An 11,561-nucleotide genomic window follows, 5' to 3' on the forward strand; every position below is an offset into this window, starting at 1 on the left:
AATCAAATGCATCTGCAAAGATGACAAAGAGCTCACAGGTGGAGACTAAAAAGCACCGCTTCGAGCAGATGGCAGAGAACAGGCTGTGAAAGGCTGTCCCCCCACGAAGCAGCGCGAGCCTCGGGGAAAGAAAGGGGAGAAACAAAGGAGCCACCGCGAATTAAACCAGCAAAAGAAAATCAAAGCCGGGGGCACACGGGGCAGAGGGGCATTGATGAAGCCAGCTGCGGAGCTGAAGGAGGTCTGCAGCTTATGCACAGCATGGGGGAGAAGCCGGTCAGAAATCCCAATAAAACCGGCCCCCCCCCGCCCCCCGCTCCCCCGCTCCGAAAGGCGGGCTCCGATCACAAGCGCTCCCTGCTCGTGCCCCGAGCCCCGCGCCCCCCGGAGATCAGAGCATCCCCAACGCCAGCCCGCAGGAACTCCCAGAAAACACAGACCACAACACATCTCGTCAACAAAGCAGAACGATTAAAGCTTCCATCAGCGACAAAAACAAATAAATAAAAGAATCAAATTAAAATTCAAAAAGCCCCACATCGACATAATATGAACAGAAAATCCGTAACATTCACCTGTCAGATGTTTCAGAAACTACGAGGCGAACTTTTCAACATGGGGTGGGGTGGAGGGCCGGGAAACAAGGATTATGGTTTTTATGATTTTTTAAAAAATAGACACATGCATATGCACGAGCAAATGCAGTGTGCCTGCGTGAACGGCGCGATAGAAAAAATCAAAACCTCAGCGGGTGGCGATTGCATCCTCCGGCCGAGCGCGTCCGCAGCGCTGCAGCTGCAGAGCCTGGGGGGGTGATGCGGGGGAGGGAACCCAGCTGCCCGGAACAAAGCCGGCGCGAGGCTTTGTTCCCACGCCGGGATTTTTTACACACCGCGCGGACTGGTTAGAAGACAGCCGGTGTCCCCACCGGAAGTGTCCGCCGCGCCGGCCGGAGGAAGCCGGAACCAACAGCAACCGGAAGTAGAGGGCTGGGCGGAAGGAAAAAAAAGGCACACCTTCCCGTCTGGAGCTCCGGGACGGCTCCTTGGCCTCCGGGCTTCAAGCCCGCACGCAGGGGGCACCGGACACGTCTTGGCACCGTTTCAGGGGGCAAAAGGTGCAATGGAAGAGGCTGCAGCTCCCTCGGAGCCCCACGAAGCCGCCGGGGACGCAACAGATGCCCCGGCGGCCGAAGAGGCGGCCGCCGGGCCCAGCTACCGCACGCACCCGGTCTTCCGGCGTATAGAGCCTGGAGGCCCGCCCCCCATCGGCACGTCACGTCTGCGATTGGCCTACGCCTCTGTGGGCGGGGCCAGGCCCAGGGAAGGGCCGGGACCCAGCTGGCTGCAGAGCCAGCGGCGCCCAGGCCCCTGGACCAACCAAGTCGTCTGCAGGTATTTTCGCCATGGGATGTGCAAGGAGGGGGAGAACTGTCGCTACTCCCACGACCTCCCGGACCCGGAGGAGGCCGGGGAGGACCGCGGGTCGCCGCCGCCCCAGGCCCCCGAGGAGGAGCTAGGCCCCGGCGCGTTTGCGGCTGCGCACTATGAGCCAGAGAACCAGCCTCAGGAAGGGGCGTGGGCCCCGCCTCCTGACTCCTGGGGCGCCTTGCCTGCGATTTGCTGGGTCACTGACAGGGTCTCCTTGGAAGCCGAGACTGACGATTCAGCGCTCGGAGCTGTGGGGGGAGCAGGTGCGCACGGCTGGGCAGGAGGTGCGCACGGCTGGGCGGCAGATGCGCAACGCTGGGCAGGAGGTGCGCACGGCTGGGCGGCAGATGCGCAACGCTGGGCAGGAGGTGCCCACGGCTGGGCAGGAGATGCGCAACGCTGGGCAGGAGGTGCGCAAGGCTGGGCAGCAGATGCGCAACGCTGGGCAGGAGGTGCCCACGGCTGGGCGGCAGATACGCAACGCTGGGCAGGAGGTGCGCAAGGAGGTGCGCATGGCTGGGCAGCAGATGCGCAAGGTGGTGCACACGGCTGGGCAGCAGATGCGCAACGCTGGGCAGGAGGTGCACACGGCTGGGCAGGAGATGCGCAACGCTGGGCCAGAGGTGCGCAAGGCTGGGAAACTGGCGCGCAAGGCCGGGCAGCAGGTGCGGAAGGCCGGGCAGCCGGTGCGCAAGGCTGGGAAGCCGGTGCAGAAGGCTCGGAAGCCGGTGCGCAAGGCTGGGCAGCCGGTGCAGAAGGCTGGGCAGCCGGTGCGCAAGGCTGGGAAGCCGGTGCAGAAGGCTCGGAAGCCGGTGCGCAAGGCTGGGCAGCAGGTGCGCAAGGCTGGGCGAATGCCACTGAATTTGTTCCCGGGCAACCGTACTGGGGCCACGAGGCGTTCCCCGCCCCCGAGCTTCCCCAGCAGAACTTGGAGATGGAAAGGGAGCGGCGGCTCTGCCGCGACGCCGCCATGGGGCAGTGCTTCCGCGGGGAGAGCTGCGCGTATCTCCACGGCGAGCTATGCGAGCTGTGTGGGCGGCAGGCGCTGCACCCGGCGGATGCCGCCCAGAGGGCGGACCACATCCAGGCCTGCATGAACCGCCACCAGCAGGACATGGAGCTGTCCTTCGCCGTGCAGCGCAGCGCCGACAAAGTGTGCGGCATCTGCATGGAGGTGGTCTACGAGAAGGCCAACGAGGGCGAGCGCCGCTTCGGCATCCTCTCCAACTGCAACCACACCTACTGCCTCAGGTGCATCCGCACGTGGAGGACGGCCCGGGAGTTCAGGAGCAGGGTGATCAAATCCTGCCCGCAGTGCAGGGTCTCCTCGCGCCTGGTCATCCCCAGTGAGTTCTGGGTGGAGGATCCGGCGGCGAAGCAGGAACTGATCCGGCAGTACAAGGAGGCCATGCGCGCCAAGACCTGCAGGTATTTTGCTGTAGTCAGGGATTGCTGCCCGTTCGGCGAGAACTGTTTTTACAGGCATGCGGAGCCCGAGGGCCAGGGAGAGCAGGTGGTGGTGGAGGAGGAGCAGGCGCAGGCGCAGGAGGAGGAGCAGGCGCAGGAGGAGGAGCAGGCGCAGGAGGAGGTGGAGGAGCAGGAGGAGGAGGAGGAGCAGGAGGAGGAGGAGGAGCAGGAGCCTGAGCCTGAGCCTGAGCCTGAGCCTGAGAGGCAGGGTTCTGGGGCCTCCAGCAACCAAGAGTTGGAGCCTGAGCAGGTGGGAGAGGACAGCATGCCCTTTATCCACCGTCAGCGAGAGCTTGTCACGCTTTGGCTGGTCAGTCTGTGGTTGTGTAAGTGTTTCCTTTCACTGGGAGAGAATGAGCCTCCTTTTTATTTTTTATTTTTTTTATTTTTGTTGTTCCGAGAACCCGTGGGGACATGCTTCCTTGGGAAGGAGCGGGGAGGCCGGTGGGGGGGAAAAAGATTGCAACTTGAATCTGTGGCATGTGGTGTAGTGTGTTCACTGCTTCTGTGCTGACGCTCTACCATCCGCTGTTGCCTGTTGTTTTTATCTGCCCGTGGATAGACCCATCTGCCATGTACAGCAGCTGTTGAAGCCATTTCTATGGGTCACTCATCCGTGTTCTCGCCCATGCCCATTACTCTCCCCCTCCCCCCCCCCCCAGGAGTGTGGTGCTCCCCTCCCCCCAAAATAACACCAAGTCCTTTAATGTTATTGTTGTTTTTTTGGTGTGTGGTGTTGTGTTTTTTTTTTTTCTTGGTGCAATGCCTCTTGACTGTCAGTTTATGGTTTATTCTGTCATCTCTGTTTTCAACAGGATTGACTCAGTTCTAGGCTAGTGTTTACAGGACTTCCACACTCATTGTGAAGCCCCTCCAGAGTATGTGGGACAGGGTGAAGGGAGAAGTCTTAACTGAACAGAGGAACTTTGTGCTGCTACAGCCTTAAGAAACCTGGACCCACCCGGGGGGGGCCCTGTGGCAGCTGCTCTCTCGTCTCCGCTGTTTACATGTGTGTTTCTTCCCCGATTCAAGTGCACTTGCTTAACTGTGGCGACCTTGTGGTTTTTTGTGAACCAGGTATCTCTATGTTTACATGTTCTCATCCTGCTTAACTTGATGTGAAAGTATTTCTACTTGGAAGTATGTATTTCAGACTTGGCGTATCAATTGATGTGCGTAGAAGTGAGTATCCAAGTGATGTATTGAGCCCTGGCCGGTTTGGCGCAGTGGATAGAGCATTGGCCCGCGGACCGAAGGGTCCCGGGTTTGAACTCCGGTCAAGGGCACGTACCTCGGTTGCCGGCCTGATCCCGGCCTTGGTCTGGGCAAGTGCAGGAGGCAACCAGTCGATGTCTCTCTCTTTCTCTCTTTCTTTCTCTCTCTCTCTCTCTCTCTCTCTCATCGATGTTTCCTTCTCTCTCTGTCGCTCTCCCTCTCCCTTCCATTCTCTCTAAAAATCAATGGGAAAATGTCCTTGGGTGAGGATGAACAACAACCACAAAAAAGTTATTTATTTGAAAATGTCTCTATAAAGGATATATCGTATGATGTTTATGTAGTAAAGTAAATATTGAGCTGGAAGCTAAAGGTCACAGGCTAACAGAAATTCGCTGTTGTGTGTGAGTGTGAGGTGGTGAATAATTCTTGTGTTCCTTCCACAGGCGTCAGTGGTTAGCATCTGTTGAAAAAAGGCTATTCAGACGGATCTGGCCAAATACGGCACAGACCCTAAAGGACTTGCTAAATAGGCCGTTGGTTATTTCTGTGGTGGCTTGACTAGCTCACTCTGCTGTTACCAATAAAGAAATGTGTGTTTACAACCATCTCATTTTTCCTTATTACAGCGCAATTCTGAACACAGCTCTCTGTATTCCATATTTTGTGTTATCTCTAGACATTCCACACGAGGGGCTTTGGACAGAAGTTTTCAACATGTCACTGAAAAGCTTTTCAAAGAGCAAATAGAAAAATTAAAAAAAAATTGAAACCAGTCAGAGTACAAGATTGGAAAGGCAAAAAAATTGAAATCTAGAAATGAACAAAAACGAATTAAATGCAACAGTTATGTCAAAAGTTTAGAACACAAATACCCCATGATTAGATTGCATGAACATGTTTTAGAAACTAAAAGCCACAGTTTTCCAGCCTTGATTATAATGAAAATGAAACTCTATGCTGTTTAAAAGACACGGCTAGAATGTAAGGAACATTAAAAGCGATAGGATGAAAAAGAAATCAATCCAACAAGGAGGCTGTGACTTCTTATCGACAAAGTGTATGTTAAGGATAAAAGCATCCCTGGAGATAAATATAATTCAGTTAAAATGTGCCAGGAAGATAAAACTACCCCAACTCTGTAGTCATTTAATAACCCAGCATCAGATGCACAAATAAATAATCGGTAAGAATAGAAAAATTACAGTGTTTGAGTGAAAAATTTTTAAAAGTCTTTTCAGAACAAACAAGGAAAGAATGTGAGGTGAGCACACGGTTTTAACCATTGAGTGGACCTGTCGGAATTCATTGATACTGCTCTCCTCGGGGCTGACGGAGCTGAAAATACGCGTCCCGGGAGATTAGACATCTAACGTATTTGCAGAGCTTCTACCATGTACTTAGCGCTCAACAAAGCATGAGTTTAGTTCCCAGAACCCCCCCATCTCCCCCTGATTGTGTTTTTTTCTCATCATCCTGATGAGTCCAAGAGGTGAAATTACTTGCCGATATCACTGTGGCCCATGGGTGTAAATTACCTGTAGGTACTCGGTATCTTTCCAGGCCACAGACACTGTGATCCCCCAGGTACATGGCCACAAGCAGGTGGAACACGTGACTCTAGCCACCGGAAGCACACCTGCAGTCTCTGAGTGGGGATGGTGTGCCAGGTGGGACAGAGGGGGCCATCACGAAACTCCAGGAGAGTGCGGGAGTCCTGGGCTTTCTCTGTGGGCCGCCAGACGCAGTATTTCTTGGTCCACTTCGCAGCCTCCCGTACGTTTACGCGGCCTCTCCCCTGTGACGTGCCGCCGACGATAAGTTAGTATTCAGCCTGTTGTCCCTGCGACCCTTGCCATAGCCCTTCCCTCTTGATTCCTTCTTATCCAGAGAATTCCCCCACCAGGAGGCCCTGGTTGCCTGGCTGTTACTGGCATGCAGGGTGAGTGGTTCGACGTGAAATCTAAGCGTGTGCCCACCCCCAAGGACTGAGCTGATGCCAAAGGCTCAGTGAGCTTGGAGCGGTGGCTAAGCTGTCAGAGGGGGATTTTTAAACAACCCGAAAAGCTCAGAGAACTCTGTTCTAACGTACGCTACCTGATGCTGTGAAATGTCACGGTTTTTTATTCCCATAGAATCTTGCACCAGATAACGATCATGACGTTCAGGAGGGGCCGTGGGAGCTGGGTTCGTAGAAGATAAAATGTTCAGGCAACAGAATCCCGACTCGGCTTCTCACCAGCCATGCACTCAGGGGCACGTTAGCTCCATCGTCTGCACCTCAGTTTGTTCGTGTGAGAAGTGGGTACAACAGCACGCGCTCTGCAGGGGTGTTGTGAGGATCAAGTATGATGAGGCAAGGAGCTTGAATCCTGTGGTATTGTTTAAAACGGCAGTTTTGAAAGTGGGACTTAGGTATGTTTGTGGAACTGATCAGAGCTGACACAAGAATTGACAGTCCACTACGTTTTTTTTTTCTTTTTTTCTTTTTGGGAACCTTTGGAACTGGAATTAATGTAACATTATTCTTTTATTATTATTTTCATAGAAAGGGGTCTCATTCCCTTTTGGCCATAATTTCAAAGAGACCCAAGTAATTCCCCCCTCCCCACTCCGCCCCCCGCTCCCCAGCAAAAGCCATCCAAGTAGAACTAAAATGCTATTCTATTCCTGAAAATATACTACACAACAAAAATGTTTTCTTTAGGATGGATGCCTACCTGAGTCAAATAAGAAATAGGTGATGTTTACCAATAGGAAATTTCCTGTCCCTCATCAGCTCGATCAGAAAGAGGTTCATTAATAGGGATGTCCCTGACCCCAAGGCTGGGTGACATGTCCCCAGGGCCCATCCATGGAGACAACTGGCCGCCCTTGTTGGGGTCAGGAACAAAGGACCCTTCCCCACACACAGAGCTTTGCTCTGAGGGATTCAGAGAGGGTGTGGGCCCTTCCTCCATGAGGACTCATACACTCAGCCCTGGGGTCTGTACAGAAGGTTTGATTGTAACCACATGCAAAATGCCCGGGTGAAGCCAGTCTGACTTGCCTACACTTGGAGTGTCTCAAGTTGGTAGGTGTATAGACTTACAAAGATGCTAAAACTTTATGTGGTACTCTTTCCTCTCTAAGCCTCGCCCATCACTGTTTGATGGATGGAATTTCAGTGATGGGAAGGGAAATATTTCCAGTTCATAAACTTCTTTTTTTTGGTAATTTTTGTGAACAGTTTTTTTTTGGGGGAGGCTGGTCTCTGTTTCTATAGATGATGCTAAAGTACAACCCTCTCCATAGAATAGAGTTGGGGTGTAGATGGGGAGAGGGGTGCTTGGGAAATGGCCCAGCATTAGTGCCAAAAAAAAATACATCAGAATTTTTACCATGAAAATGTAGACTAAATTCCATTTTCCATGTTGAATGACAGCTAACAAAAATAATTGTATTCGATCACAATGAGCCTGTCGATGGAGATGGAGAAATTAGTAGTATAGGTGACATTCTCTGATGTCGATACAAGGAAATAAGCGACCGCCACATGACAATTCTTTTAAGTATCTCTCAGAAATAATTTGGTCAAAGAATGAATGAATGCAGAATCATTCAGCAGGATAGAGTAAGTAATTAAAAATGATGCACGCCATGATCTACAGCAGGGGTCCTCAAACTTTTAAAACGGGGGGCCAGTTCACTGTCCCTCAGACCATTGGAGGGCCGGACTATAGTTTTAAAAAAAACTATGAACAAATTCCTATGCACACTGCACATATCTTATTTTGAAGTAAAAAAACAAAACGGGAACAAATACAATATTTGTATTTGCGTGTGGCCCGTGGGCCGTAGCTTGAGGACCCCTGATCTACAGGATAGTGCTGGTCTGTGCTCAGAGTGAAACCAACTTTAAATACGAATACAAAATGCATTGCCCAGAAAGACCAATTACGTAATAAAATAAGTATCCAAATCTGTAAACTTTAAAGACGCAACAACATACACGCAAGCACACACACACATAATCAGAAACAAGATTAAAGCAAAAATTAGTGGGTTAGGAAACAGGTATGTAAAAGCTGCTTCTTTGGAAAAAAAAATCAATAAACAGATAATGTAGTAACTTGACCAAAAGTTAAAGGAGAAAGTAGAGCTGTCCCTAAGGAAGACATCTGTATCACTTTCAACTGCTTCCGGGCAACAGTTCTGACAGGTCACACGTAAGCAGGACATAGCTGTACCTGGTGGTCAGCTACTTTCTCTAGACAGTTGCCCGGAAGTTGGTTCAAAGCCCCAACATTCATTGTCTGAAGCCGGACAGCATGGATGGACCCGGAGAGCCTTGTGCTAAGGGAAGTAAACCAGTCAGAGAAAGAACATGTACCACCTCATCTCACTCCTACGTGGAACAAAATGAACTAGCAAGCAACGTGGAGACAGACGCATGGACACAGAGAACAGACTGACGGCTGTCGGAGGGGAAGGACGTTGGGGGCTGGGTGAGAAGGGGGAAGGGATCGAGTCAATGGGGAAAAAAAAAGACTCATGGACACAGACAACAGTGAGGTGATTACCAGAGGAAAGGGGGAAGATAGGAGACGGTAAAGGGGAGATAAATGGCCATGAAAGGGGGTTTGACTTGGGACGGTAAGGACACGAGACGAAATACAGATGACGTACCGTAGAACTGTATTCCTGAAGCCTATGTAATTTTATTCACCCATGTCACCCCCATGCATTAAAAAAAAACAAATAAATAAAAACCTGCGACATGCCTTCATTAATGTGAGCTGCCTGTTGTTAGCCGACCCACAGCAATGAACTTCAGTCACTCTTGTCTCTGTCTCCCACACTCTGACCCATTGACTCATGTCATTTCATTCAGGAGCATCTCAGAATTTTTCTCCCATCACCTCTACCCACTTCTCTCACCTCCCACTCTCTACCCCTGGAAACCACCACCAACCTGTTGTCTGTTTCTATGAGTTTGGGTGGTTTTTTTTTTAAATTGCACATATACATGAGATCATACAGTCTTTGTCTCTAACTTCCTTCCCTTGGCATAAGGCCTCCAGGATCATTCAGGGCTTTACAAATGGCAGGATTGCCTTGCATTTGTTTATGGCTTAATAATATTTCATTGTAGGACATAATTTATACCAAAGTATAACCGGTATACACACACACACACACCCCCACACACACACCCATGTGATCCGCTTTATGAAAAGTGTTGGAAAAATGTAAAAATAAAGATTAGAGAAAAAAAATCCGAGTAAAAATATTGCTGCATTTTTATACTTTTGAATAAGTCAAAGGGAAGTAATCCTGTCAGCTTGGATCAGGCCCAAACAAGGAGGTCCCTTCTCTTTACTGACAGTGAAGATTATTTTGACAATGAATGTGTTGCCCACAGAAACAAAAATAAGACAGACAGACATTTCAAGGAAAGATGTGAAGTCATCTCTCTGAGCAGGTGATAGAATATTGCACGTTGAAAATCGAAAACTGCCCTAGCCGGTTTGGCTCAGTGGATAGAGCACTGGCCTGTGGCCTGAAGGGTCCCAGGTTCGATTCCAGGTCAAAGGCACATACCTTGGTTTCAGGTTTGATCCCCAGCCCTGGTTAGGGGCATGTGCGGGAGGCAACCAATCAATGTGTCTCTCTCCCATCAATGTGTCTCTCTCTGTCTCTCCCTCTCCCTTCCACTCTCTCTGAAAATCAATGGAAAAATATCCATTGATTTTGAGGGTTAACAACAACAACAACAAAGAAAATAGAAAACTATCCGGAAAGCTTCAAAAAGCAAAAACCAGTCAGATGCTAAGAAAATCCTATCTAAAATGACAGTCACGGAGAAAATGGAATGAACACCCACTTTTCATGGATACCCCCAAAACAGGTAGTGGCTGGTGGGATACCAGTGGCTGAGCCCCAGACTAGAACTCACCGCCTTCCTGTGGCTGCATTTGAGAACTGTTTTATCTTCTGGTTGTATCTTTAAAAATTCCAGATCTCCTGGGTTGGAGGCTGAGTGTTGGTATCTTTGTTTTTCTTTATACAAATTCCTAAGGGGAGGTGGTTGAGCCTCCCACGGGGTAAAAGATAGGAAGAGATCAAAGACCAAGGCCAACTCCCTGTCTTCTGATGTGGAATTTGAGACACGAGTCAGGACTTTGCCCGGAGCCATGAGGCAGGGGCTGACGCCGACTCTGGCTTCTCCTATCAGTTTAAGAAAAAACACCCGTTCTTGCATCATCTTAAGGGGCCGCCTGGTATCTTCCCTTCGGAGTTTCCGCCAAACGGCACTGCTTATATGCGGCAGAAACTTCCCAGTCTTGGAGCAGATCTGTATTGGCAAATAATTCCTTGAAAAAAAATCAGTGGATGCCTGGCTGGTATGGCTCAGTGGTTGAGCATCAACCCATGAACTAGGAGGTCACTGTTAGGTTCCCAGGTTGCAGGCTGGATCCCCAGGATGGGGTGTGCAAGAGGCAGCTAATCAATGATTTTCATCCTTGAAGTGTCTATTTCTCTCTCCCTCTCCCTTCCTCTCTGGAATCATTAAAGAAATATTTTTAAATATTGATGTGGCATGTCAAAGAATCTAGAATAGCAAACATCATTTGGAAAGAAAGAATAGAGAATCACTGTGCTTAATTTCAAGGCTTACTGTGTAGCTACAGTAGTGAAGATGGTAGTGTCGGTGGATAGATACATACATCAAGGAGACAGACTAGAGAGCTCAGAAATAGCCCATAAAGTACAGCCAGTGGATCTTTGATGAAGGTGCAAAAGCACAGGGAGAAATGAATCTTCTACGCTTGTATACAGAATAAGCTCAAAGTGGATTACAGATTTAAGTATAAAGTACAAAAGCACTAAAAACAAGCAAACAAACAAAAACCAAAAAACCCCTAAACGTTTAGAATAAAACTAGGAGAAAATCTTTAGGACTTAAGATCCTATGGAAGATATTTAGATATGAAATCAAGAGCGTGATTCATACAAAGAAAATAAATCCACGAATTAAACGTCATCAAAATGGGAAACTTCTGCTGCATGAAAGACCCTGTTACAACAAGGGAAAGCCCCCTGCAAGCTTTACCTGTCTCACGAAGACGGAAATCTAGGTGAAAGACGTCCCAAAAATCCACATTATGAAATAAAAATGTATCATTTAGAAAAGGGGCCAAGAGGATGGACAGACATCTCACCAGCGAGAATATAGCTAGTAGTGTTCTACTGTCCCTTCCTGGGATTCACCCTGAGAACCTTCTGGAAGATTTGGTGGAAAGAAAGGGAACCCCAAACCTGGGCTCTCCAGGTACATCTGCTCGAGTCTTCCTTCTCATGGAGATTCTGCCCAGAGAGGCCATGCCTGTTGTGCCAACCATTTCTTTTCTGTGACCCTACCCCTTGGTGGGTTGGGGACAAGAAAAAAATTAAGAAAGCGGGGGG

General features: G+C 49.7%; 1 protein-coding gene across 1 annotated transcript; it reads left to right on the forward strand.

The window, feature by feature from the left end:
- Positions 1-1,022: 1,022 nt before the first annotated feature.
- LOC102430809 (probable E3 ubiquitin-protein ligase makorin-3) lies at positions 1,023-4,484 on the forward strand. The gene is made up of 2 exons (XM_023747221.1): positions 1,023-2,858; positions 3,713-4,484. Exons 1-2 carry the CDS (start codon positions 1,123-1,125, stop codon positions 3,732-3,734), a joined length of 1,758 nt encoding a protein of 585 aa, XP_023602989.1. The 5' UTR covers positions 1,023-1,122; the 3' UTR covers positions 3,735-4,484.
- The last annotated feature ends 7,077 nt before the right edge of the window (positions 4,485-11,561 follow it).

Source organism: Myotis lucifugus, unplaced genomic scaffold (genome assembly GCF_000147115.1).
Source record: "Myotis lucifugus unplaced genomic scaffold, Myoluc2.0 scaffold_815, whole genome shotgun sequence".
NCBI classification, from domain to species: Eukaryota; Metazoa; Chordata; class Mammalia; order Chiroptera; family Vespertilionidae; genus Myotis; species Myotis lucifugus.